Raw genomic sequence first — 23,842 nt, forward strand, 5'->3', positions numbered from 1 at the left:
GAGAGGAAAAGGCGCCACCGGAGAGGGGTGTCTGCTAGCTGTACGGGAGGGAGACCAAGAGCCCCTGGAGCCCCAGCCCCCCGGCGCCGCGGCGCCCCCTCCCCCCGCCTTAGGCCACCTCTCGCCCGCCCCCTGCCGCGAGCCAAGGCCGGCGCCCCGCCCGGAGATGGGCAGACGCGTGGATGGCGTGGCTCCCAGCGCCGCCAGATCGCAGGAGCCCGGTGCCGGGGCGCTGCGCTGAGACTCAGGCTCGGCGCAGCCCGGGAAGCCTGCAGGTGTCCTTGGCCGCCCGGCCGCCGCCCGGGAGACTCCTTCGCCGGTGCCCAGAGCCCCGCTCCCCGAGGCACCCCTGCCCCCCGGGATCGGCGCAGCTCAGGACGCCCCGTCGGAGGCCCCCTCTGCCCCAGCGCGGCCCCCGCCGCGCGGCGCCCAGCCCAGCGCCGCTCGCAGCCGCCGCCGAGCCGCGGACGCAGGACCCGAGGCTCGCTCCTGCGGGCGCGCTTGTTTTCCTGCCGCCGCCTGGCCCTGGGCAGCCCCCGCCCGCCCGGTCGCGGCTCTCCGCTCGACCCCGCCCGGCCTCGGGGCCCTGCGCTGGATTTATGAATGGGGGGAAGAGGCCACATGCCGCCGCCGCCGCCTCGTGTTGACCGCACCGAGCCCGGGCCCGCGGAGCTCCGGCTGCCGTGAGAGCGTCTTCCCGGCCCCTGCAGCCGCTTGGAGGACTTGTTGCTACTGCGCTGCCGCTGCCACCGCGGGGAAGCCGCTGCGCCCAGGGCTCGGCGCGGTCGGAGAGCCGGAGCGTGGCCCGTGCGAGTGAGTGTGAGCGCGCGCGCGCCCCGGAGCCTCGCAGTGCGCCTGGACCGTGCGCCGCCTCCTCTCCCGGGGGGTGCAGGGGGGAGTGTCCCGGGCGCGGAGTGCCCGAGTGTCCAGTCCTAGCGGGAGAGCGTGTGTGTGCTGGCCCCCGCTGCCCCCTCCGCCCCCTCGGCCCCTCGCTGGGGTTCTCGGCTCTCCTTCCCCCCCTGCCTCCCTCCCGGCTCTGCGTGCCCAAGCCCCAACCACCTGTGCACCCGAGAAACCCAACTCCTCCCGCTCCGCGCCCCGGGGGGAAGGCAGGGGCAGGGCCAAGCCGCAGAGGGGGCCGCTGCCGCCTCCTGCCTCCTCGCCGTCTCCTCCCCCTCCCCGGTCTGACGCTGCCTCCTCGGGAAGGGTGTTTGGAGGGCAGCGGCCGCCCCAAGCCGAAGCCCCGCAGCGCTTCTTATGATCAGCTCGGTGTGTGTCTCCTCCTACCGCGGGCGCAAGTCGGGGAACAAGCCTCCATCCAAAACATGTCTGAAGGAGGAGATGGCCAAGGGCGAGGCGTCGGAGAAGATCATCATCAACGTGGGTGGCACGCGACATGAGACCTACCGCAGCACCCTGCGCACCCTACCGGGCACCCGCCTCGCCTGGCTGGCCGATCCTGACGGCGGGGGCCGGCCCGAGTCCGATGGCGGCGGCGCGGGCAGCAGCGGCAGCAGCGGCGGCGGGGGCAGCGAGTTCTTCTTCGACCGGCACCCGGGCGTCTTCGCCTACGTGCTCAACTACTACCGCACGGGCAAGCTGCACTGCCCCGCGGACGTGTGCGGGCCGCTCTTCGAGGAGGAGCTCACCTTCTGGGGCATCGACGAGACCGACGTGGAGCCCTGCTGCTGGATGACCTACCGGCAGCACCGCGACGCCGAGGAGGCGCTGGACATCTTCGAGAACCCGGACGGAGGCGGCGGTGGCGCGGGGCCCGGTGACGAGGCTGGCGACGACGAGCGCGAGCTGGCCCTGCAGCGCCTGGGGCCCCACGAGGGAGGCGCGGGCTCCGGCGCTGGGTCCGGGGGCTGCCGCGGCTGGCAACCCCGCATGTGGGCACTCTTCGAGGATCCCTACTCCTCCCGAGCGGCCAGGGTGAGTGGCAGGAGCCTAGGTCAACTCTCAGGTCTGCAAGGGGGCGCGTGGCGGTGGTAGGGTAGGTGCAGGGAGGAGCCTGAGCAAAACTGACCTTCCTGCCCCCCCCCCCCCCCCCCCCCGTTTCCCTCCCAGTTTCCCCTGCCTTCCATGGGCCCCCAGGGATATCACCCCACCCCTGTCTCCCCTGCATAACTCATCAGGAGATTGCACACACTTGACTTACTACTTGGGCCAGCCTGCTTTGCTGCACCCCCTCCTAGCAAATAGGGTGCCCTTAGCTGAGCTCTTCCAACCCCTTCTTTCTGCACAGGCTCCCTACCTTCATCTACCCCCACTTCTCCACAGGGTCAAAGTCCTGGAGAACTGCAGTTAGGCCTTCTACCAGGGTCAGGCAGGGTCTAGGGGAAGAAAACTAGAGTGTTAATACCCTGTGGCAGGCCCTTGGTCAGCCGCCTCCAGGTGGGCCACCTCACTTAAATGCTCCAGCAACTCAGAGTGCTGGGAACTAGGAGTTTTAGAGAGGCGGACACCAGCCTCGGCCTCTTCTGCTCAGAAAAGGCAGAGCTGGGACCAAAACTCCCGCCTATGGTCCAGGTTTAGGAGAGGCCTCTTTTCAGGGTGACAGGATGCCTGTCCCACACCAAGCCCCTAAGGCCTCCTGGACACCTGGGCTGTCCTGGCCTCAGGTGGGGTGAGCGGAGAGTCAGACAGGAAGGGCCTGATGGCTGGGCCCTGCAGGCTCCCACGGCCCCTGGCCAGCCACAGGCTGCCTGGTGATGAGCCCAGGTTTGTTGACGCGAATTCCTGCCGCAGCCCCGCTTGGTTTCCCAGAAAGGCCTAGTTCAGGGTTCTGCTTGAAATGGGTGTATGGGGTGGGTGGGGGGCAGCTTAGTCCCTTCCCACCATACCCTCCCCAAGTCAATCCAGTTTCCCCAAACCCCCTTAGGTGGAAGGGGGTGGTGGGGGGAGAGATATGCTTGGGCAGCTAAAAAACAACCATAAAGGATGGCTTTAGATTCTTTGAAAGAGGGATCCCTGGGGGCTGGCATGTGATCTTATGGCTGTCATCCTGAAGCATGCCCGGGGTCTGTCTGGGACACAGTGTGTTGGGTCCGGGGACTGCCTACTGCTGTGGAAGCTGGTTCTGTCACCTCTGGCATCCCAAGTTGTGGTGCTGATGAGCCTCAGCGCTCTGCTGCCCTCCCTAGCACCTCCTGTGCTGGGCCCCAACCTGGTCATGGAGGGAAAAGTTCCCTTCCACACCCCTTCCAGGGGAGGGCAGGAGATGGGGAGTGGGGTACAGGGAGCGTCCAGGCTGGCCTGCTAGACCAGGCCAGATGGCTCTTCTGCCTGGAAGAGGAGGGAGGAGCAGAGGTCTCAGTGGCCATGGCATGCCAGGCTGGGGCTGTAGGTGTCCCAGGGCAGCCCCTGGAAGGCAGGGACCTTCTTCGGGACTGAGAGTGAAGCTAGGGGCAGCTGCCCTTGTTTCTTCCCCTGGAGCCCCGAGACCAACTCAGAAGGTGAGGGCACAGCCATGACCCAGCCTGGGTCTGCTGTGAGTTCTGTGGGCCTCTCGATGCAGTTCCCTGACCCTGCTAGTGTCATCTGTTCGCTGAGATGACAAGTACAGAAAATTCAGGCTCCAAAGTGAGGGGCGGGGGAGCTGGAGGCAGATTTAGCTTGATAGAGGCGGGACAAGCCAAGCAGGCGGGGATGGGATGGAGGTTAGGGGAGCTAGGCCCTATTCCTGAGCATTCTGGAGACTTTCCACATCCTCAGGTTCTTCCCTTTTGGATTCCAAGGGTCCGTGCCATCAGTGAGTTTATTTCCTCTTCAACTCACTGAAGAGTGGCCCAGCCAGGGAGCTGTGTGTAAGCTCAGAGCCTGGTCAGCCCCTTAAAGTCCTCCAGGAGCCCAACATCCTTTGCCTTTTTGGTATAGAGCCACATCAGCAGGGCATCCAGTTGAGGGTGGACATTTGGGGCCAGGCAGGGTTCAGTCTCCCCATTGAAGCAATACAGAACCAGGATTCAGAGCCGTGTCTCCTCAAAGACACTGAACCAATAGCTGAGCCAGCAACCCACCCTGCATTCGGTTTCCAGCCTTCTGGTCTTGGAGACTGATGTACACAGCTGTCTGGGGCTTTGGTGGCAGCCCTGCCAGAGAGCACGTGCCTCCTGTGAGGGAGCCCAGGCAAAGGCAAACCATCAGCTGTTCCTGGGACTCAAATGAAAATACAAAATTTTTAAAAATTAATAATAATTTAAAAATTAAACAACTGCTATTTATTGAATGCTCCATGCATATCCTCTGCACTAATCTCTAATCCCCCAATGAATTTACAGTGGCAGTGTTATCCCAGTTTAATAGCTTGAGGCTGTGAGAGGGTAAACACCTTGCTTGAGATCACACAGCCAGATAGCGGCGGGCTGTGAATCAAAGCCAGGGCTCCCGACCCTCAAGCCCAGCTCCTCCCATTACAACATCTTTTCTCCACTGGAGGAGGCTGTTTTCAAGGTGGAGAGGTGGCCCCTTTCTTACTCTGGCTTGGGAGGTGTTCTGAAGGTCTGCACCTCCTGTGGATGACATCAGAACGCCCCGGGGTGGACGGTGACATCAGAAGTGACTCTTACTATCATACCGCTCTAGGCCTGAGAGCCTGAGGTGTAGGGGTGCTGGGGCTCTGCCCTCCCCACTCTGACACCTGGGTCTGTGTGCATACCTTCCCTGGCAGGGGCCTGCAGCACCATGCCCTGCAGTGGCCTTGGGCTCCTCACTGAGGGCCAACAGGGCCCAGGAGCAGGACTCTGCCCCAGGCATCTCTGCACCAGCATCTGGTTTGAGTGGTGCATATGACAGGAGCAAACCAGATACCAGCTGGAACAGCAAACTGAGCTGATTGTGGGAGCCTGTTCCTCAGCTTCGGGCCTGGCCCGGGCAGCCTTTGAGTCCAGGCTGGGGGTGTGCACCCTGCTCCCTTCACTGTGGCCAGGCCCATGGGCAGCTGTCTTATGGTTCTGTTTCTCTGGCCTGACCTAGGAACGGGGCACAAGGGGCAAGCTGGTCCTGTCCCCACCTGCTCATTGCCCTCAGTCCCAGGTAGAGTGGGGCTCAGCAACAGCCAGGGTGGCTTCTCAGACTGAGAGGGACCAGTGGCGGTTTTGGCAGCATCCGGAGCGGTAGAATCGGGCCTTCCTCCTTTTCCCAGGGCAGACCTGACGCCCGATGAATGGGACCCGGACACTCCTCTCCCTCGCCCCGGTCTGCAGAGGCGCCAGGGGCTGGGCTGGCTTAGCTCACTTAGCCCTTGGGCTAAGTCAGGACCTGGATTGAGTTTTCCCAGGATGTTTCCCTCCTAAGTGGAGGACATGACGCACAGGACCCCCGCTGCCCAGGAAGGCAGCTGGAGCTGCGTTTTCACATCGATTAAGCATCCTGTGTCAGGTGTTGTCGCTTCTGCTTTCTTCTAATGTCTCGTCTGGCCCTTGTGAGGCAGGAATTATTATCAGTTTACAGAGAAGGAAACTGAGGCCCTCACCGGCTTGCTCAAGGTCACGCAGCTGGTGGTAAACTAGGATCCAAAGCCAGACCTCATGAATCCGCCTGCTCATACCAGGGCCTCAGCTCCTCCTGGGGCTTCCTCTGGGCATTGGACTTAGGAGGGCTCAGAGGGGCCCCTCTGCTGTCCCCTACCCCTTCCCTCACTTCCTCCATCCCCAGAATTCCTCACCTCTGAGCTTGCTCACTCTCTTGTCTCTCACTGTAGGACGTTCATAGGACAAAAAGAAAGGAGACTAGGTGTCCCTGGTCCAGGCAGAGGACTGAAACTGAGGCCTTCTAGAGAGGAAACAGAGCTCGGTTCTCTCGCCCCTGCTGAGGTTCCCAGCTTCTCAGCCCAGGCATTGCCTGGGACCAGCTGGTCGGTGGACGTGACAAGCTTTAGAATGAGGGCAGGACTCACTGGTCCCTCGCCCTCTGGGCTAGGAGAGCCAGCCAGCCGAGCCCGAGCCTGGGTGCTGGCTGCCCTGCCTTCCCCAGCCCCCCAGGAGGGCAGTGCTCCAGGCCTCAGGGCAGCCCCTCTGCCTCCTCCAGGAAGAAGAGTGATGTCAGGCCCAGGGCCACAGCCCCCACCTTCAGCCCCGAGGTAGCCTCCATGTCCTCCTGGGTTGGTTTTGTGTTTTCCTTGCTGGTTCTCACAGCCTAACAGTTGCCACTTGAACATCTTGTCTCTGGGTGATGAGGTGTTTCTGTCACTGTTTGGGGTTGGGTGTAAAGTGGGGGAGGGGATTAAATAAAGTCGGGCTATTTTGGGGAGTTGGGGGAAGAGCAGGCAAGAACAGTCAGGCAGCTGGGCCTCGGGAACAGGGAGCCCCCAGGCCCCTCCCCTCCACATGAACAGTGTCGGCCTGGGATGCTGGGCACCAGGGCTCTCATACCATCCTTGTGCCTGGGTAGCCCGCCTGCCACAACCTCTGCCCAGCTCCCTGCTGGGGGAGATTTTAGGCTGCTGATGGTTACCTTGCCCCTGGCAGGGTCCCCATCAGTCAATAAACTTGGCCCAACTCGGAGAGCCAGAGTCTGAGAGCCTAGGTGCCTGGAGGCGTTCCTGGGCACACGTGGGTCCCATGCAGCACCAGTTAGTGGGGCTGACCATCTTGTGACAGGCTCCCAGGATCTGGAAAGGGAGCAGGCAGACCCCTTGGCTCCATTCGTTCAGAAAACATTTATTGAGCACTTATTACGTGCCCAACACCAAGCTAGGCTCTATGAATATAAAGACGAGTCAGAGGTAGTATTTATTCCTGAAAAGAGCCTGGTTAGGTACAGTAGGTGGCAGTTGGGGGAAATTAGGTGACAAGAAATAGTAATGTAATACAAGATAGGTCAGGAGAGGTGTCCAGTAATCTTAAAAATCAAAGTTCAGTGGAGGTAAGAGGAGGAAGTGGTAAGTTCTACCTCTACATGGGCCACGTGGGGTGTGTGTGCAAGAAAGCTTCTACGAGGAAATAGAAGGTACCCTGGGGAGGCCCTGCAGGGTAATGACTTAACTCCCTGAAATAAATTCTAGAAGGAGGCAGGTTATAAATAAGTAAGTCTTCAATGTGGGTAGTGTTTACCCATGCAAAGCTAGGGAAGAGGGGAACTTCCTGGCCAGGGGACCAGCTGGAGCAGAGATAGGACAGCTTGGGACACAATGGGCAATATTTGGCTGCATAAGTTCTGGGCCAGTGGTCCGGGTTGGACTGAATTCCTTCTGGGGCAGGGACTCATTGGCTGTAGGCAGCTCAGTGGCCCTGAGGGGCCCCAAGTGCTGGCTTGGCAGAGGGTGGGATCAGGTAGAGGCTGGCTGTGGACACTGGAACCAGTGGCTCCTGGGCCAGGATGGGAGGGTCCAGGGCCAGGTTCTGCTCCTAGGGGAGTGAGGGTCTCTTGGCTAAAACCTGGGCCTCATAGTGCAAGCCCGTCCCCAGGAGCCCAGGGATGGCTTAGGTGCCTTACCTTGCAGGCTGTAGCTACTTGCCTCCTCTTAGCCCCCAGGGCTTCCCACTCCTTTCCCAGCACTTCCTGGGTACTAGGCTCTTGCTTCCCCAAAAGGCTCAGCTCCTCATCTCATCCCCATAGATCTTCCTCTGCAAGTCTCTTGGGCTGTGTTCTCAAATTTCTCTTCTACACTTCATCCTTAATATAGGTATTTGGGCATGAATCTCCTTATGTTTATCTGTCCATCTGTCTCCTTGGCCCTTCCTCCTTAGGCTCCACTCCCCTGCCCCAACTGGTTGTATTCAGTTCCCAATGACTGGTGTTTGTCACCTCCCAACCACCCCCCGGCCTCTGCCAGATTCCTGAGACACTCTAGGCTCTGTGCTGAGTTTTACCAATATTTCTTTTAATCCTCAAAACAACCCTATAAGGTAAGTACTACTCTCATCCCCCTTAACACATCAAGCATGCAATAGCCTCAGGACCTTTGCACTGCCTGTCCCCTCTGCCTTTCAGCCTTTTTGGATCATCTCATAACTTACTCCTTCAGTCTCTGCTTAGATGTCACCTTGGCATTGAGGCCTTGCCTGAGAAATGGGCACATGTGGCTACCCTTTACCTGCCCTCATCTTCTGAAAAGTGAAGGTGAGGGGTAGAAGTGACTACATGGGATAGTTTTGTGTTAAAAAAAAAAAAAAGCTAAAGTGAGTGCACACTGCAGGAATTCAGGGGGCAGTTCCCGATGCAGGAGGGGTGCTTTGCACTCACTGGGCCTGCTGCAGAAGGACCTTGGGGCAGCAGGGGAGGAGGCACCAGGCAGGCTCCTTGGCCCTGTGAGGTAAGAGTGGCCTAGGCCACAGGGTCCTCCCTCCCCTTCCTCTTCTCTGCTCCCTCTGCTCCGCCCCTTGGCAGCTCTTCCTAAACTTGTTTTTCCAAATCACTAATTACCTTCACACTGGGCTCCCAGGTGGGCCAATCCTCCTGGCTCACTTTCCCTCAGAGAGCAAGCTCCTGCTTCCCATGCTTCTTGGCAGGGCTGAGATGTGCTGTCCCCACCCCTTACCTCAACATCCTTTGCTTCTGGGGTTAGGGGTGCACCAGGACTGTGGGCTCCCAGCATCACCATGGCCACTGGACAGCTCATCTCTGGATGGCCACAGAGAGCTCATAGGTTGGAGCCATTTGCCAAATGCCATGCCCACAACCAGCTTGTGTCACCCTGACATCCCATTTCTTCAGGGGAAGAACACTGAGGTCAGGAAAGGAACTTGAAATTTACCTTCATGGGGAAAAAGCAGGCAGGAGAAGCTCCAGCAAAGTTGTTAGGTGGGGAAGTGTGTCTGTGGTTGGCTACCCGCCTTGTCCTTCCCTGCTCTATCTGATCAGCCCGTCCATATCCAAGTGTAAATCAGGTAAGTCTTGCCCTGGCTGGTGTGGCTCGGTTGGAGTGTCGTTCCATGCACCCCAAGGTCAAGGATCCGATTCCCGGTCAGGGCATGTACCTAAGTTTCGGGTTCGATCCCAGGTCAGGGTGCATATGGGAGGCAACTAATCAATTTATCTCTCTCACACTGATGTTTCTCTCTCCTCCCTCTCTAAAATCGTTAAATAATTCTTAGTGTGTAATGGGTGTCTGTCCTAAGCCATAGGACCACATCCCTAAGGGTGACATAGTCATTAGGGAGCTGGCTGGGAGCAATACTGACAATTCAGAGAAAACTTCCCGGGCTTGTGAATTGACCCTAGCTGGGAGGTGGTGCAGACTGACGTGAAGAGACGGTACAGTCTCTGAAGCTAAGCAGTACTGGGTTCAAGTTGTTTCCACCCCTTGCAGGCTGTGTGACATTTGGCAAGTATAGAACCTCTCTGGTCCTCAGTTCCTCCTTCATAAAATGGGATATCGAGGCTTGCTTCACAGGGTCCCTGGGAGGACAGAGTGCCCCGCTGTGCGAGGCACAGAATAGGCAGCTGATGAATTTTCATTCTCCAAGTTCCCTCCTCAGACTGGCTCCTGCTCCTGCTGGCTTCATTTTCCCAGACCCCCCTGTGTTCTCCACTGGTGTTTTAATGTGGCCCCCTTTCCCCTATCCTGGTGCAGACTCGCAGGGAGGGGAGCAGCTCCGAGAGGCATCATTAGACAGGGCAGGTGGAAATCAGGCATGGAGGCAGATGCAGTTGCCAAGTGGTCGTGGGGCCGTGGTCCTCTCTCACCCACTGATTTTGGCTCAGCCCCGTGCTCAGGGAGGAAGCCCACCCTCACCCAGCAAGCAGAACAGGCCGCGTCATGGGCCCTGGACCCCAGCGACGGGCACCCAGACAGTGGTGAGTGGCAGCGCATGAATAACCGACGAAGGCTCCGTAATTGGTGTTATTACACATGCATTTCATCTCCATTCATAATGACGGGACACTTAAACCCAGCCGATCCTCTGCCGAGTGCCGCTGTCCTCGCTCCAGCCGCGATCCCAGCAGCTGTCTCGACCAGCCGCTGGCACGCTCTGATCCTAGTGGGTGCCGTTCATTTTTCTTTGGAGCTCAGGGTTCAGGCAATGTCAGCTCTGGGGAGGGGGCGGGTGGTTATTCTGAGCAGACCACCCTGTCTCCTGCTGTGGACTGTGCCGTCTTCCTTCAGGTTCTTCTCACTGTCGGGGCAGTCAGCTGGGACATCCTAAGGTGAGAGGCAAGAAAGAGGGGTTTGGGCTTGGGGCTTCCTGATGTGGGTCATGGCTGGAGCTTAATAGGCTCAGCCAACAGAAAGGGGCCCAGGGTCATCCCCTCCAGCCCCCTGCCTCGGCTTATCCCACAGTACAGTGGACCTCAAAATTTAGTGTGCCTCAGAATTATCTGGAAAGTGTGTTAAAACATTGCTGAGCCCTCCCCCCAGCATTTCTCATTCAGCAGGTTCGAGTGGGGCCTGAGAATCTGCGTTTCTAATGCCTTCCCAGGTGATGCTGTGCTGCTGGTCCTGCACCCCACTTGGAGGAGCAGTGACTGCTGAAAAGCTTCATTGCTCAGAGCACGGCCAGCGGACAGGCAGCCAGGCCTGAGAGCTTGTTAGAAATGCAGAATCCCAGGCCCTGCCCCAAGCGCCAGAAGCAGTGGCATTTTAACAAATTCCCCAATGATCGACACACCCATGCCAGTTTGAGAAGCCTTAAAACACAGCTGGATTAGAGAGGGGCAGAGCTAGGCAGCGAGCAGAGTGGGGCAGCCACAGTCAGTTGCTTCCAGCCAGGAGCAGCGTTGAATTTCTAGGCACTGTGACAAAGATTGGGGAGTATTGCCTTTATTTATTTATTTTTTAAATATATCTTTACTGATTTTAGAGAGAGGAAAGGAGACGGAGAGAGAGATAGAAACATCAATGATGAGAGAGTCATTGATCGAGCCCGCAACCCGGGCATGTGCCCTGACCGGGAATCGAACCCCGACTGCCTGGATCCTAGGTCGATGCTCAACCCCTGAGCCACGCCGGGCCGGGCGGGAAGTATTGCCTTAAAGCATCCGAGGAGATAAGTAAAGACCCTGTGAGGAGGGAATTCTAGCTCCTGACTGTGTCCTTGAACCCCACCTGTCGCCATCTGTTTCTTGGACTGCCTGGTGGCCCGTGTCCCCCCCCTCTACAAGCAGAGGCCCCTATCTGACAGTTGCCCCCCGCCCTCCCCCACCCACAGGTGGTGGCCTTTGCCTCTCTCTTCTTCATCCTGGTCTCCATCACCACCTTCTGCCTGGAGACCCACGAGGCCTTCAACATCGACCGCAACGTGACGGAGATCCACCGCGTGGGGAACACCACCAGCGTGCGCTTCCGGCGCGAGGTGGAGACGGAGCCCATCCTGACCTACATCGAGGGCGTGTGCGTGCTGTGGTTCACGCTGGAGTTCCTGGTGCGCATCGTGTGCTGTCCGGACACGCTGGACTTCGTCAAGAACCTGCTGAACATCATCGACTTCGTGGCCATCCTGCCCTTCTACCTGGAGGTGGGGCTGAGCGGCCTGTCGTCCAAGGCGGCGCGCGACGTGCTGGGCTTCCTGCGGGTGGTGCGCTTCGTGCGCATCCTGCGCATCTTCAAGCTCACGCGCCACTTCGTGGGGCTGCGCGTGCTGGGCCACACGCTGCGGGCCAGCACCAACGAGTTCCTGCTGCTCATCATCTTCCTGGCGCTGGGCGTGCTCATCTTCGCCACCATGATCTACTACGCCGAGCGCATTGGCGCCCGGCCCTCCGACCCGCGGGGCAACGACCACACCGACTTCAAGAACATCCCCATCGGCTTCTGGTGGGCTGTGGTCACCATGACGACGCTGGGCTACGGGGACATGTACCCCAAGACGTGGTCGGGCATGCTGGTGGGGGCGCTGTGTGCGCTGGCCGGGGTGCTCACCATCGCCATGCCCGTGCCCGTCATTGTCAACAACTTCGGCATGTACTACTCCCTGGCCATGGCCAAGCAGAAGCTGCCCAAGAAACGGAAGAAGCACGTGCCACGGCCACCCCAGCTCGAGTCGCCCATTTACTGCAAGTCTGAGGAGACCTCGCCCCGGGACAGCACCTACAGTGATACCAGCCCCCATGCCCAGGAGGAGGGCATGGTCGAGAGGAAACGGGCAGGTGAGATTGGAGTTTGGGAAAGAAGGCCACCTCCCCGCAGTGGCCCAGGGAGCCCCAGGTGTTCCTCAGCCCTCAGAACCGGGGATTGTGCTTTACTGCTCTGGGCTCCCCTAAGTGTGGCACGTGCCTTTATGAGGGCAAAGTACTGAGGCCGAATCTCTCCGTCCTTTGGTTCTCTGACAGCGTCCTGAGCAGCAGGGTCTGTGGAGTGACTGTCCCTGTGAACTTAGGCTGCATGGGGCTGTAAGTTAGAAGCCTAGGTTTCTAGGTTTCTAATCTGGTCTTGACCACTCTGGTGTGCCCTGAGGCCAGTCACTCACCCTCCGTGGGTCTAGATTCCTCACTTGTAAAATGGGAATGACATTAATCTCCTACTCCCAGGATTTTGGTGGGACCCAAACAAATGACAAATGAAAGTCCTTTGAGACGTTAAAGCCACTTTACAAATATCAGGCGCTGCCATGATTAGCTGGAGAGCAGGGCAGCTCTTCTTCCAAGGTGCATCAACACATGAATCATTTCTCCAAACCTTTGAGGCTGCTGCCTCTTGGCTTAATAAATGTGATAACGTAACAGCAGTGGGAGGCTGCCTTCTGTCAGCACAAGCTGGATTGAGTCCTGGGCTTGGGGTTTGACACGGGATGGGAGGGAACCCAGAGGCAGTGGCCCGGCGGTGTTGGGAAAGGTTGCAGCAGCTGGTGTCTGCGTCCTGGAAGGGGAGGATCTGAGGGTCTGAACCCCATTCTTCAAGGATGGGAAAGGCCACCAGGAAAGCTGCTGCCACCTGAGTCAGGAGATGGAAAGGAGATTGGCTTAACCCTTGGCACTGTGGAGTTAGGCCAGAGAATGGGAGCCTAACTGTTGCGTATGGGACGGGCTTCTAAGGGAAGGTGGGATTCCTGGCCGTTGGGTGCCAGGCCATCAGGGAGTTGGAGGTAGGCCAGGACACTAAGGTAGCAGCTGGCTAGGCTCTGTGGGCAAAGTGGGACTTGTCCTCCTCGGCAGGTGCCTGACTTGGGACACTCACCTATGGCCTGTTGGTGGGTGCCCAGCGTACATGCTGAAGCCACTCATTGCCCGGGGCCATTCAGGGGCCTGGGTCTTCCATAGACCTTGGTGAAACAGCACCCATTATGCTCTCTTCTCTCCCCCACCAAAGTGGTACCCCCAGCCCCATCCCTGAGTATAAATCTCCCAGCCAGTGCCCGAGGGAATGGCAGCTGTACCCCGAGGCCCATCCAGGGCTCAGAGGGAACCTAATATCACAGTGTGCAAGTCTGTAGGCCAGCCGCTCAGCACACACTAACCTGGGGCCGTCAGCCATGCCCCTCACTGCTTGGCCACAGTGAGGGCATTACTGGCCACTGCCGGGGCCATTGCCTTCAGACCGAGCAGCCCCCCTTCTCCAGATCCAAGGGACCAGCTTCACCTGGGCTGCTGCCTAATGGAGCAGAGCTTGGGGCGAAGAGCCCGCTGCTTTAGGAGCTGAATTGGAGCCTCTTTCCCTGCCAGGGTCCCCCAGACACAGGTTAGCCCCAGGCACAGAGAGCTCTGACTCTAGCTTGGATGCCTGGTGAACCAGAGGAACTGCCTTTGGGTGGTCCTGGCAGATAGCTGTAAGAGCCACTGTTGGTGTAACCCTGGCAGTGCACCTGTCACCCCAACAAGGCAGTCAGTCCCTGAGGCCCATTCCCTGCGTCCCCTTGGAGAAGTGACATGCTAGGTCTGGGATCTGGACAGCCCCAGGTGACCCAGTGAGGAAGGCCCGGGCAGCCCTCACATGCGTCCTTCCTGTCTGACCCCTTAGATTCCAAGCAGAACGGAGATGCCAATGCGATGCTGTCTGACGAGGAGGGAGCTGGCCTCACCCAGCCCCTGGCCTCCGCCCCCACCCCAGAGGAGCGCCGGGCCCTGCGACGTTCCGGCACCCGCGACAGAAACAAGAAGGCAGCCGCCTGCTTCCTGCTCAGCGCCGGGGACTATGCCTGTGCCGACGGTAGTGTCCGGAAAGGTATGGCTCCCCGGGCTGGGCAGGTGGGGAGCCCCCGCAGAGCTGGGTCTCCCCAGTGTCCCCCACAAAGTTTGAAGTCCTCTCATCCCCTGAGGCCGTGGCCATCATCTCCTCTGCCTTGGACACGCCCCCACTTTTAGGATGTGTACCCTGATCTCCCAGCCCCTGATTTCCTTAGAAAGGCCCAGAGCATCCCCAGAAGGTACACACAGACCACTCTGCAGGTGCCCACAGGGAAGATAAGTGCTGACTAAGAGGAGACGTAGGATCAGGGGTTTCTGCCCCTCTCCTCCATTTTGTCACCTTCTCCTCTGGTTCCTGCTGTGACCTTCAGGCCTGGCTTCCCAGGGTCACTGCCTATCTTTCTTTTGGCCTCCTTAAACATGGCTAAGGCTTCCCCAAGTAAGTAGTCCCAACAGCACTCAGGAGTCAGGGTACGAATGGGGTGCTGGTGTGAGGTCCCCTGGTGCAGGCCTACCGCCTCCGGGGGAGCCTGGAGCCCAGGAAGGGCTTACCCAGCTCTGCAAGCCCCTGGGGTGTGACTTGAGTAAAGCTAGAGGTGACAGGGAAGGGTGGGCTGGGAGAGTGGGTCCCCTCTAAGCTGGGTTCTGAAGGGTTTGGAGAGTGCAGAGAGGCAGCTCATGGCCTCTGGTCATGGAAGGCTGCAATGCCATCAGCAGACCTCAGACCTGCACAGGCCCCAGCATCAGTGGGCGGTGGAGCTAGGGTTCCTGGCCTGGGAGGGCGGCAGGAATGATCAGTGGTGGCTGCAGGCCAGTGTGGCTGGGGACCAGGGACCTCAGGACCAGATGCTTCTTCTGCCCAATCCCTAATGACTTTTTTTTGGGTCTTTCTTGCCCTGTCCTGTGACCTAACCTCCTTAAACACCCTGCCTAGTTTCAGAATCAACCGGGACTCCCCCCAAACAAAGCCTTGCCCTGGTTCTTGGGCCACTTCTTAACCAGCCCTCCCTCAGCCCAATCCCTCCTGCCACTTCCCACTGTCCCCAAACCCCAGAACAAGTCTGGGTTGAATGAGGCAGGGGCAGTGGCTGCTGCAGGAATAGCCTGTGATGCCTCAGTCCCCCCAAGGATGTCTCCCTACCTGTCCAGCCCATGCAGCCTCCAGAGCCACCTGCTCAGGCCTCGTTCCTGGCCCTCTCAGTGCCACTGTTCCCACAGGATCCCCAGGTGCCCTGGCCCTAACCAGGCCCTGAGAGGCATATGTCAGCATAAGTCCTGTTGGGTGTCAGAAGCAGGAGCTATGATCTGGCAGCTGGAAGGAAATAGCCCAGAGGCCCCAGCCAAAGGGCTGCAGATGGCTGTGCTCTGACCTCTGCCCCTCTTCTGTGCCCCTCTGGTCACCCCTGGCTTCTGTGTGCCCCAATCCTCTGTGGCTTCCACTGTGTCCTGGTCAGACCCAGACCCTATTCTGGCTGGAGCTTACTAAGTGGCCAGCCCAGAATATGAGGAGGGGACCCCACCCTCGTATAGGACTTGAGCCCCCTGCTTTCATTCCAGTGTGGTGAGGAGCTCAGTGGAAGAGGGTTGAGGGTGCAGGTCGGGAAGGCCCATGAGGTGTGGGAAGCAGGTGGCTCCGGGGGAAGGAGTCACACGTGTGCGTGCATGGGGCCTGCGTCCCACCACCATTCTCTGGGTGCTCATGAGGACCGGCTGCTCTATTTTCAAGATGCCTCCACACTGCTTCTTGGCAACAAGCGTGTAACTCAGCCAATTAGAGTGACCTTCGAGAGGGAACAGGTGGGTTGCCGGGAAACAGGCCATGCGGTGTGCTCTCGGCAACTTTTCCCTGTGCCAGGCCCTGCTGCACTCATGTGTCTGCACTTGGGCTCATTTAGGATAGGAGTGAGTGGGCACAGGCCTCCTCCTGTCACCGGTGCAGACCCCATTGTTAGCCAGGGAAGGTGGCAGATGCTAACTAGGACTTCTTAGGGTTGAGAAAGGAGGGTGCTGGGATCTTTGTGCAGCTGGAGGGGAATTTAGCTGGGGACAGCGAACGGCAGGGCAGAGGTCAGCTGGGTGTGTGGCCCTGGAGTCCGTCTTCAGGAGCCCAGGTGACGCAGGGAGCTTTTCCCAGGTAGGCCAACCCTCCACCCAACCTGGACCACCTGCCCTGCATGGTCCCCTGGAGCACAGATGTCCTGGAGCGAGCCCCTCAGGTGAGAAGCACGCCCTCTGACCCCTGTGCCTTTTCTTTACCAAGGCCGTGAAAAGTCCAGGAGTCTAAACAACATAGCTGGAGTGGCCGGAACCAGTCTGGGGCTGTCTCCACTGGCGTCCCGATACAGCTCACCCTACCCTCCAAGAAAGCTTCTGCTCTCCCTCCCCAGCCCGCCTCCCGGACACTTGGCCCCTTAGCTGCACCTCAGCCCTCCTGCTCTGGGCCGCACACACAAGCAGGCACGCTCATGTCCGCCAGCCCCTGTTCCTCCTGGGGCCTGAGGGAGCCTGGTGGGGTGCAGGAGAACTCAGGCCCCCTGAGCATCTCCTCCACAGGACCCAGATCCCCACAATGCTCAGGTTTGGGCCTGAGAGCAGAGGGGATTACTCTCAGGGGCCCGCACCCCCAGGACCTGTGTCTCTGAGCCCTGCTTCCCCTACAGAGTCCCACCTTAATCACAGCAAATATACTTCCATTCCTTGTGGTCTTCAACCAGTAACCAAACAGCCTGCAACTAATGTCTGTCTGTCTGTCCCTCCCATGCCCAGACCAGCAAAGACTAAGGCTGTCCTGTGGGGCTTCTCTCCCGAGGGGAGCAGTGCCACTCTAGGAGAAGAGGCCTGCTGTTCTCCAGCTGTGGCCTGGGGTGCAGGTGGAGTTCCTAGAGTCTAGCCCCAGGATTGGTCACCTGGGAGGCCCTCCTCTCCCGGTGACACCCATCTGCGGGGCCCAGCATCCCATCTGCGCCTTGAGCCTCAGCACCTCTCTCCATGCTGCTTTTTTCCTTCCCTCTCCGCTGCCTCACACTCCCACCCAGCCTGAGTCCCTGCTGCTCCCACCCAGCCTCTGCACTGTGTTGCTGCCAGAACCGGAGACTCATCTAATTTCTATAATTAAGTGTATTCATTTACCTAACGAGCCCAGGAGCACAACAGGTTTGTGAGTCACTGTGTGAGCAAGGCTGCACCTTGGGCAGGGTCAGCAGAGGGGTAGTGTGAGGACAGAGCCATCCTGCCCCCCCCACTCTGGCAGGGCACACGGCCACCCCTGGGGAGGGCTGAGCCGCAGGGGCCCTCCCCCAGCAGCACACAGAGCAGGGCTCTTCAGGGGGGCCCTCCGCAGCCCAGGGCCCAGCGCCACAGAGCACCAGGCCCGTCCTTCCCTGTTTCACCTGATGGGAATGAGACCTGACAGTGGAGCCGTGCGCCTGGCAATTTTTAGAGTCAGATTATGCAACTTTGTTGAGGGAATGACTAAGGAAGGGCCGGATCTGCTTCCTTCAGGGTGGGCAGAGAGAGGTATGGCAGGACAGTATTCGGGAGGATGCTGGGAAAACACCCTGAGAGGCAGACTGGGAAGAAAGGTCAGGGCATCTCCTGGTGTGCTGGGAGCATCCATGTCAGTGTCTTCCTCAGCCTTGGGCTGACCCGGAATGTGCCTTCCAGAAGCATCTATTCCAGGTGGGAGCTGGGAGAGCCCAGCCCTGCTGTGGTCTCTGGGGCCTGTCTCCCACTTTCTCAGAATGAAATGTCCTCCTCAGAGTTGAGAAGATACAGGGGTATCCATGTGACCACCCTGAAGAGGGAACAGGTCCCTTTAAGAGACAGGGAGGGGAAAGCCCTGGGATCAGGATGGAGATGCCAGGCACCTTCTCCCTTCTCGCCTCGCAGCTGAGTGCGAGGGCCCAGCTGCTTCTTCGAGAGGACAAGCTCAGTCCTGCCCTTGTGGGGCTCCCTGGCACCAGGGCCCTGGCCCTGATGGGGACATGATGACCTAGGTGTCCAGTTTAGCACGGGCGCCACAGCTATTTTCTCCTCTGACTGCGTTTCTGGTTCAGGGAACTGAGGCGGCTATTTCTGTGGCAGCCTTCGAGTTGTCAGGAGCCCAAGTTTCCACGGCACCCACCGCCTCCTTCCCGCCCACAGGGATGGGCCTGCTCATGGCACCCCTGCGGTGGGCACAGATGTCCCTGGGCGACATGATGCAGCAGTGCCAGGCTGGAGCCCTTGGTGCCTTGGGAGAGGGGCTCCCACATGGCCCTTCCAACCCCTTGGCTTCTGTAGGGGAGAACCAGCACCTAGCTAATGGGAGAGCTCCCCCACAACCTCTCAGGAACTCGGCCTCCCTGGGGCCCTGGGGAAAGGCAAAACATGTTCTGAGCTTACAGACACCCCAGATCTGCCTGGGGAGGCAGCTGCCTGCAGGGCCTCAGGCTGGCCCAGCCTTGGGCCTCCCTCCTCTGGGAAGACTCTCCCTTCCCCCGCAATCTGAAAGCACAGTTCACTTCACCTTGGATCTTGACTTGGGCCTGTACTTGGCTCCTAGAAGCCTTCCCTCCATTGGTGGGGCCCAGCCTCTCCCTGCAGAGCAGGGAAGAAGCCTGGTAGGAGTTGTTAACCTTACCTTCCTGTCTGTACCAGGCCTACAGGCAACCCTAGTGGCCGCTTCTCAGCCCCCAGGGCTTGTGAGAGGAGTGGCTGTGAGCTGGAGCCAGAGGGGTTTGATTTCTCAATAAGATGCAGCTTTCCGGCCTTTTGTTCTGAGATGAGCTTATTCATGCTCCCCAACCCTCCTGGTCGGCAGCTTTCACCCCTCCAGCCCCTGGGACTCCGCTCCTGCCCCATTGAGGAATGGGGGCCGGGCAGGCCATGCAGCAATCTCAGCCCTGCGGAACAGTGGGAGCGCCCCAGGTGGCAGTAGCAGATGGAGCCTTGTGGGGGGACCCCAAGGGAGCAGGCAGCAGCCCGGGTGATGGCTCGGGGGTTACCAGGCAGGAAGCCCCACTGCCGCATGCATGCTGCAGAGCTGGGGTCCCTCTCTCCTGGGCTGGTGGTTCCTGGGGCTCATTACCTGAGCAGGTACGGAGATGAGCTGTAACGTCACCTGGGAGTCACCTTGGCCCAGGGCTGGGTTGGCAGAGGGGTGATGAAGGGGCTCACCCCATCCCCTGCCCCATCCCTGCCCTTCCTGGTCTCAGCCCCGGGGCTCATGCTGTCCAGCTCTGCTCCTGGCCTGCTCTCTACCCCACAGCCTGCCGGTCAGCAGCTGCCTTCCTTCTAACGTCTCGTTCTTTGTGTCTCCCTTTCTTTTGCTGAACTCCTGTCCTCCACCCCCCGAAGGCAATGTTGAGCCGAAAGCGCGCGTCCCAGTGTCTCACACCTGTGCTCTTTAAACACAGAGACCTGCCAAGACGCCCTCTCGTCCAACTATGCCCAGGCTGAAGTCCTCACCCTCTCTTAAAGCGGCACCAACGCGAGAGAGACAGGCAGACAGACAGAAAGCCAGAGGCTTAGGGGAACTCTGGAACCCAGGCAAGAATTTTCGCTGGGCAAGACTCAGAGATCCTTGTTGGCGCGGGACTGACGGAAAACCTCCCGTGTGACCCTCGGGGCCTGGGGCCATCTGGGCCTGACATTTTGTTCTGTTGTACATTGAAGAGATATATATGCACATATAGTATCTATATTCATACATACTATACTCTTGTGTGTAGTGCACGTGCTATTGGTGGTCTGTCTTCGTGAGGCTGTCTCCCCAAGCCCTTGCCCCTCCCCCAGGCCCCTGTTCCCTTCCCTTCACTGATTCCTTGTCTGTGTTGTACGTGCAGCGTGTGGAATGTTCCAAGAAAAGTGTACCTGGAACTACCCATCCAGCTGGGTGGTCCCAGGCTAGACTCTCCAGGGGGTTTCCCCTGTGGGCTGGTGGCCTGTGAAGGGCCACATTGCCCCCCGGGGTCACTGCTCCACTAGCCCCATCCCACCCCAGATTGGGGTTCTACCTCCCACCCCACGCCCCAGTTGTGGGGGGATTTCCAGGGGCTTCTCTGCAGCTTCTTCCGCCCCCGCCCCCACCTTACCTGTGTCCTTGACTGAGGGAGTGTTTTGCCTTTTTTTTCTTTTTGGTTTTTCTGTCTCCCTTGTCCGTTTGTTTTCAAAGATGCTGCTGGGCAGACGAGCAGGGAAGGGGGTCTGTCTGCCCACCGGGCTCAGGGGTCTGAGAAGGGGAAGCCTCGGGCGAGTGGAGACCAGTTGCAATACTGTACTTCCTGGCCGGTGGCCAGAGGACGCGTGCAATAGCGGAGGCCGGGTGACCCCTTCAACCTTGGCCTCTGCCCCTCCCTCGGCCCTTCCTCCCCACTCCCAGCCCAGCCCTGCCCCTCCCTGGTGTTTGTCGGTCCTGGTGTTGGTCAGTCCTTTTCTAAAGCTGTCCCCCTCTCGTGTGTCTGAGGCAAGGCTAGGCCAGGGCCCTGTCACCCTGTCTGCATGCCTTCGACTGTCATGCTGTGCTCGACCCTCAATAAAGACATCTGGAGCGTCTAGCTGCTCCTGCTGTGTGAGTGACTGCCTCGCCTCTCCTTTCCAGCTCTGCGTCTGTGGGGACCTCCCTGGGCCTCCATCCCAACACCTGAGAAACGCAACACCCTCCTATCATAACCCCCCCACCACCACCACCACCACCAGGAAGCGTGCGTTTGGAGCTAGACACTGATGCTCGGAGAGCAAGAGTGATCTGCCCCAAGTCCACACACTAACCGGGACCCCTCCCAGGCAGTGTTCTGAGCTCCTGTGCCAGGTGACCCCCCACCATCACATGGAAGAAGAGACTTGTTTGTTTAGGGAAGTCACTGTGTTCCTGCTTGTTTGTGCAGGGGCCTCCCTCCTCCTGAAGTCGCACCACTTCTATGTGGGCCAGGGCCCTGGGGATGCCCGAGTCATGCGATGCCTGGATGGCTGATGAACCGAGGCCTACAAGGGACTGGTGGCACAACCGGGACCACTTAGGGCTGGGGAATAAACGCCTCCAGGGCCCAGAGAGGGTGGGGTAGTGGGAAGTGACAGTCAGCTGTGGTCCCTCACTGTCACTCACATGGCGCACATGCAGGGCTGGCTTCATGGGCATGTGGCCTGGGCAGTTGCTCAAAAGGTCCTCACACTTGACTTAAGCTCAGCTGTCGCCGTCTCCAAACGACTGATGATTATTGACGAAGGCTTGCATTTTGCACTGGGCCCTATGAGTTACGTAGCCAGGTCTGGGTGCATGTTTGTTCTTACTCTCGTCTTACTCCTACTCCAGGTATCATAGAGTCATAAGGGCCTCAGTTTAAAGTCTGGACCTGCCACTTACTAGGTGGGTCACTTGGGACAACCCACCAAACCTCAGTTTCCCTATCGGTACAATGGGGTTAATGGTAGCTCCTACTTCAGAGACAGGGTGTAAAGACCTGGCCATGTCCTTTGTCTCGATGCGGACCTGCGGTAAATGCACCGTTGTGTTCCTGCCCCACCCTTTTCCTGTAGCTCTCCAGATTTCTGCCATCTCTGGGCCCAGCCACACTGAGAGAGGACAGAGCACACCGGGGAGCAGGGGTGAGGACCGCAGGGCCGAGGGGAGGGAAGATGCAAGGGGAAGCCTGTTCCTGAAGCGGAAGGGAAAATTGGGCTTGGAGCCTGGGCCCGCAGAGGCCGGCGTGGCAGGCGGCCAGTTGTCAATTACAGATAAAGCCTCTCCTCCGGCGGCGCAGGGCAAGTGGGGGCCGCGACCCTCCCCCGCAGACAGGAAAAAGCCATTTGCAGCCAGCTCGCCTGGAGAAGCTTGGCCAGGCGATAATGGGGTGGGACGCACTGCCGGCTCCGTAATGATGTTACGCACCAGGGCCCACGTCCAAAATGGCTGTTTTTTTTTCCCGTTTTCTGTTTGTGTGTGTGTGTTTTGTAGATCATGTGGAACCATTTCATGATCAGGGGCAGAGGGCCCAACAAGCAGCGTGGGGTACCAGCTGCCAGGGTGGTCCAGAGGGGTCCCAAGGAGATGCAGCTGGGGTCCCCGTGACCCCTGGAGGGGAGAGTTCAGTGAGAAGCAGGAGAGCGCCCCTCCTCCCACACGGAAGCTACAAGCATTTCTGTCCAGGAGGACCAGGTGCTGCTTCCTCTGGTCCCCGAAGCTGGACACTGGTGATGGGGACTGACCGGCAGTCAGAGAGACTCGGGTTCGAGTCCTGGCTCCATCACTCCTTACTTGTATGACCTTGGACAAATTACTGAAGCTGTGTGAGCCTCTATTTCCTCGTCTGTGAAATGGGAGTAACAATGCTGTCGATGTGCTGGAGCTGTTGGGAGAGCAGTGAGGCCGGACTTGTAGAGCCCTGAGCACAGCACCTGTCTCATCATTGCTGCTTACAAATAGGGGGGCGGGCGTGGGACAGCTCACCCCAATAACAACTGGCCAGTGTGGTGGGATGGCCTCACCTTTCATGTAGATGCTATGACTTTGCCTCTTCTCCTGGTGAACGACTAAGACTCAGGGTGATACCAAGCAGCTAACATTGGGTGCTGGGCAATACCACTGATGCTCCTGAAAATGCATTCCAAGGGTGGAGGTGTCGTCATCCTTGTTCCACAGAGTAAATAGCACAGCAACGTCAAGTCACTTCTCCAAGGTCACACAGCCGATAAGAGGGATTGAGCCCAAGGAGTCTGGCTCTACGGGCCCAACGCTAAGCTGCTGTCTGAATGGAACGGGGTACCTAAGATATAACCCCCTAGGGTAGGGATGTGTGCTTTTTAATGTTTTTATGTTCTTCCTATCAGGTGATTGTCATAGCAAAGGTACTGTTTTCCCCTTTTATAGATAAGAAACCAAGGCTTGAGAAAGTGAGCGATCTGATCATGTTGTTCCCCTCCCCCCCACATACACATAAAAGCGAGGACATGTCGCCCGGCAGGGCATGGCTCAGTGGTTGAGCATTGACCTAGGATCCAGGAGATCGTGGTTCGATTCCCGGTCAGGGCACATGCCCAGGTTGTGGGCTCGATCCCCAGTCGGGGGCGGCAGGAGGCAGCCGATCAATGATGACTCTCTCATCACTGATGTTTCTATCTCTCCCTCCCTCTCCCTTCCTCTCTCTGAAATCAATGAAGATGTATTTAAAAGAAAGTAGTACTTTAAAAAAAAAGAAAGGCGAGGATGTCTTCTCGGGCTTCCGTAATTAATTATCAGGTGGTAACACTCAACTCAAGGAGCGATTGGTTCCTTCCTCCTGCAGCCCTCTGAGTTTCATTGTCTGTGCTCCGAAGGGGATGACCAGTGGGGACCTGACTGGAAACCAAGTTAGAAAACTCGGTGGAAACGTGATGCTCACCTTCAGGTACTCGGAGGGCATCGAGGGGAAGTGGGTTTAGATTATTCTCTGGGCCCAGAGAGCAGAGGTGGCCCAGGTGGAAATGTTAAGCAGGCAGACTGGGTTCTATAAAGAACCTTACTTTCTGTTTTCCTTGCCACTGTGAATTTAACACATGCTATCAAAAGCATCTATACCAAATTAACAGGGCAGCCCCCGCCACCGTCCCTCAGTCCCACTCTCCTCCCCAGAGGTGACACTGTTGATATCTGGTGTGGGGTCCTTCCAGGCCTTTCGGGAAAGAGATGCTTTCTTTTTTATTCTTTTTCAATCCTCACCCGAGGACATGCATAGAGAGAGGAAGGGGGAGAGAGAAAGAAACATCCAGACCTAATGGAACCCAGGCATGTGCCCTGACTAGGAATCAAACCAGCAACCCTTTGGTGTACATTACAATGCTCAATCAACTGAGCCACTCCGGCCGGGCAGAGATGCTTTTTAAC

At 58.5% G+C, this 23,842-nt stretch overlaps 1 protein-coding gene across 3 annotated transcripts; it reads left to right on the top strand.

The window, feature by feature from the left end:
- Window positions 1-20,558, top strand: KCNC4 (potassium voltage-gated channel subfamily C member 4). 3 transcript variants are annotated; one of them, XM_081122107.1, is made up of 4 exons: window positions 1-1,935; window positions 11,094-12,030; window positions 13,838-14,041; window positions 19,401-20,558. In XM_081122107.1, exons 1-4 carry the CDS (start codon window positions 1,258-1,260, stop codon window positions 19,460-19,462), a joined length of 1,881 nt encoding a protein of 626 aa, XP_080978233.1. In that variant the 5' UTR covers window positions 1-1,257; the 3' UTR covers window positions 19,463-20,558. The 3 variants fall into 3 exon arrangements, with proteins under 3 accessions (XP_080978233.1, XP_080978234.1, XP_080978232.1); XM_081122108.1 differs by having other exon boundaries at window positions 173-1,935; window positions 19,342-20,558; XM_081122106.1 differs by lacking the exon at window positions 19,401-20,558 and adding an exon at window positions 16,265-16,503 and having other exon boundaries at window positions 1,171-1,935.
- Window positions 20,559-23,842: the final 3,284 nt, after the last annotated feature.

This window comes from Miniopterus schreibersii, assembly GCF_964146895.1.
Source record: "Miniopterus schreibersii genome assembly, chromosome: 19".
NCBI classification, from domain to species: domain Eukaryota; kingdom Metazoa; phylum Chordata; class Mammalia; order Chiroptera; family Miniopteridae; genus Miniopterus; species Miniopterus schreibersii.

Coding starts and splice junctions, on each gene's coding strand:
- KCNC4 (XM_081122106.1), top strand. CDS start 1,258: ATGATCAGCTCGGTGTGTGTCTCCTCCTACCGCGGGCGCAAGTCGGGG. Junction 1,936..11,093: donor ACTCCTCCCGAGCGGCCAGG/GTGAGTGGCAGG, acceptor CCCCACCCACAG/GTGGTGGCCTTTGCCTCTCT. Junction 12,031..13,837: donor GGTCGAGAGGAAACGGGCAG/GTGAGATTGGAG, acceptor CTGACCCCTTAG/ATTCCAAGCAGAACGGAGAT.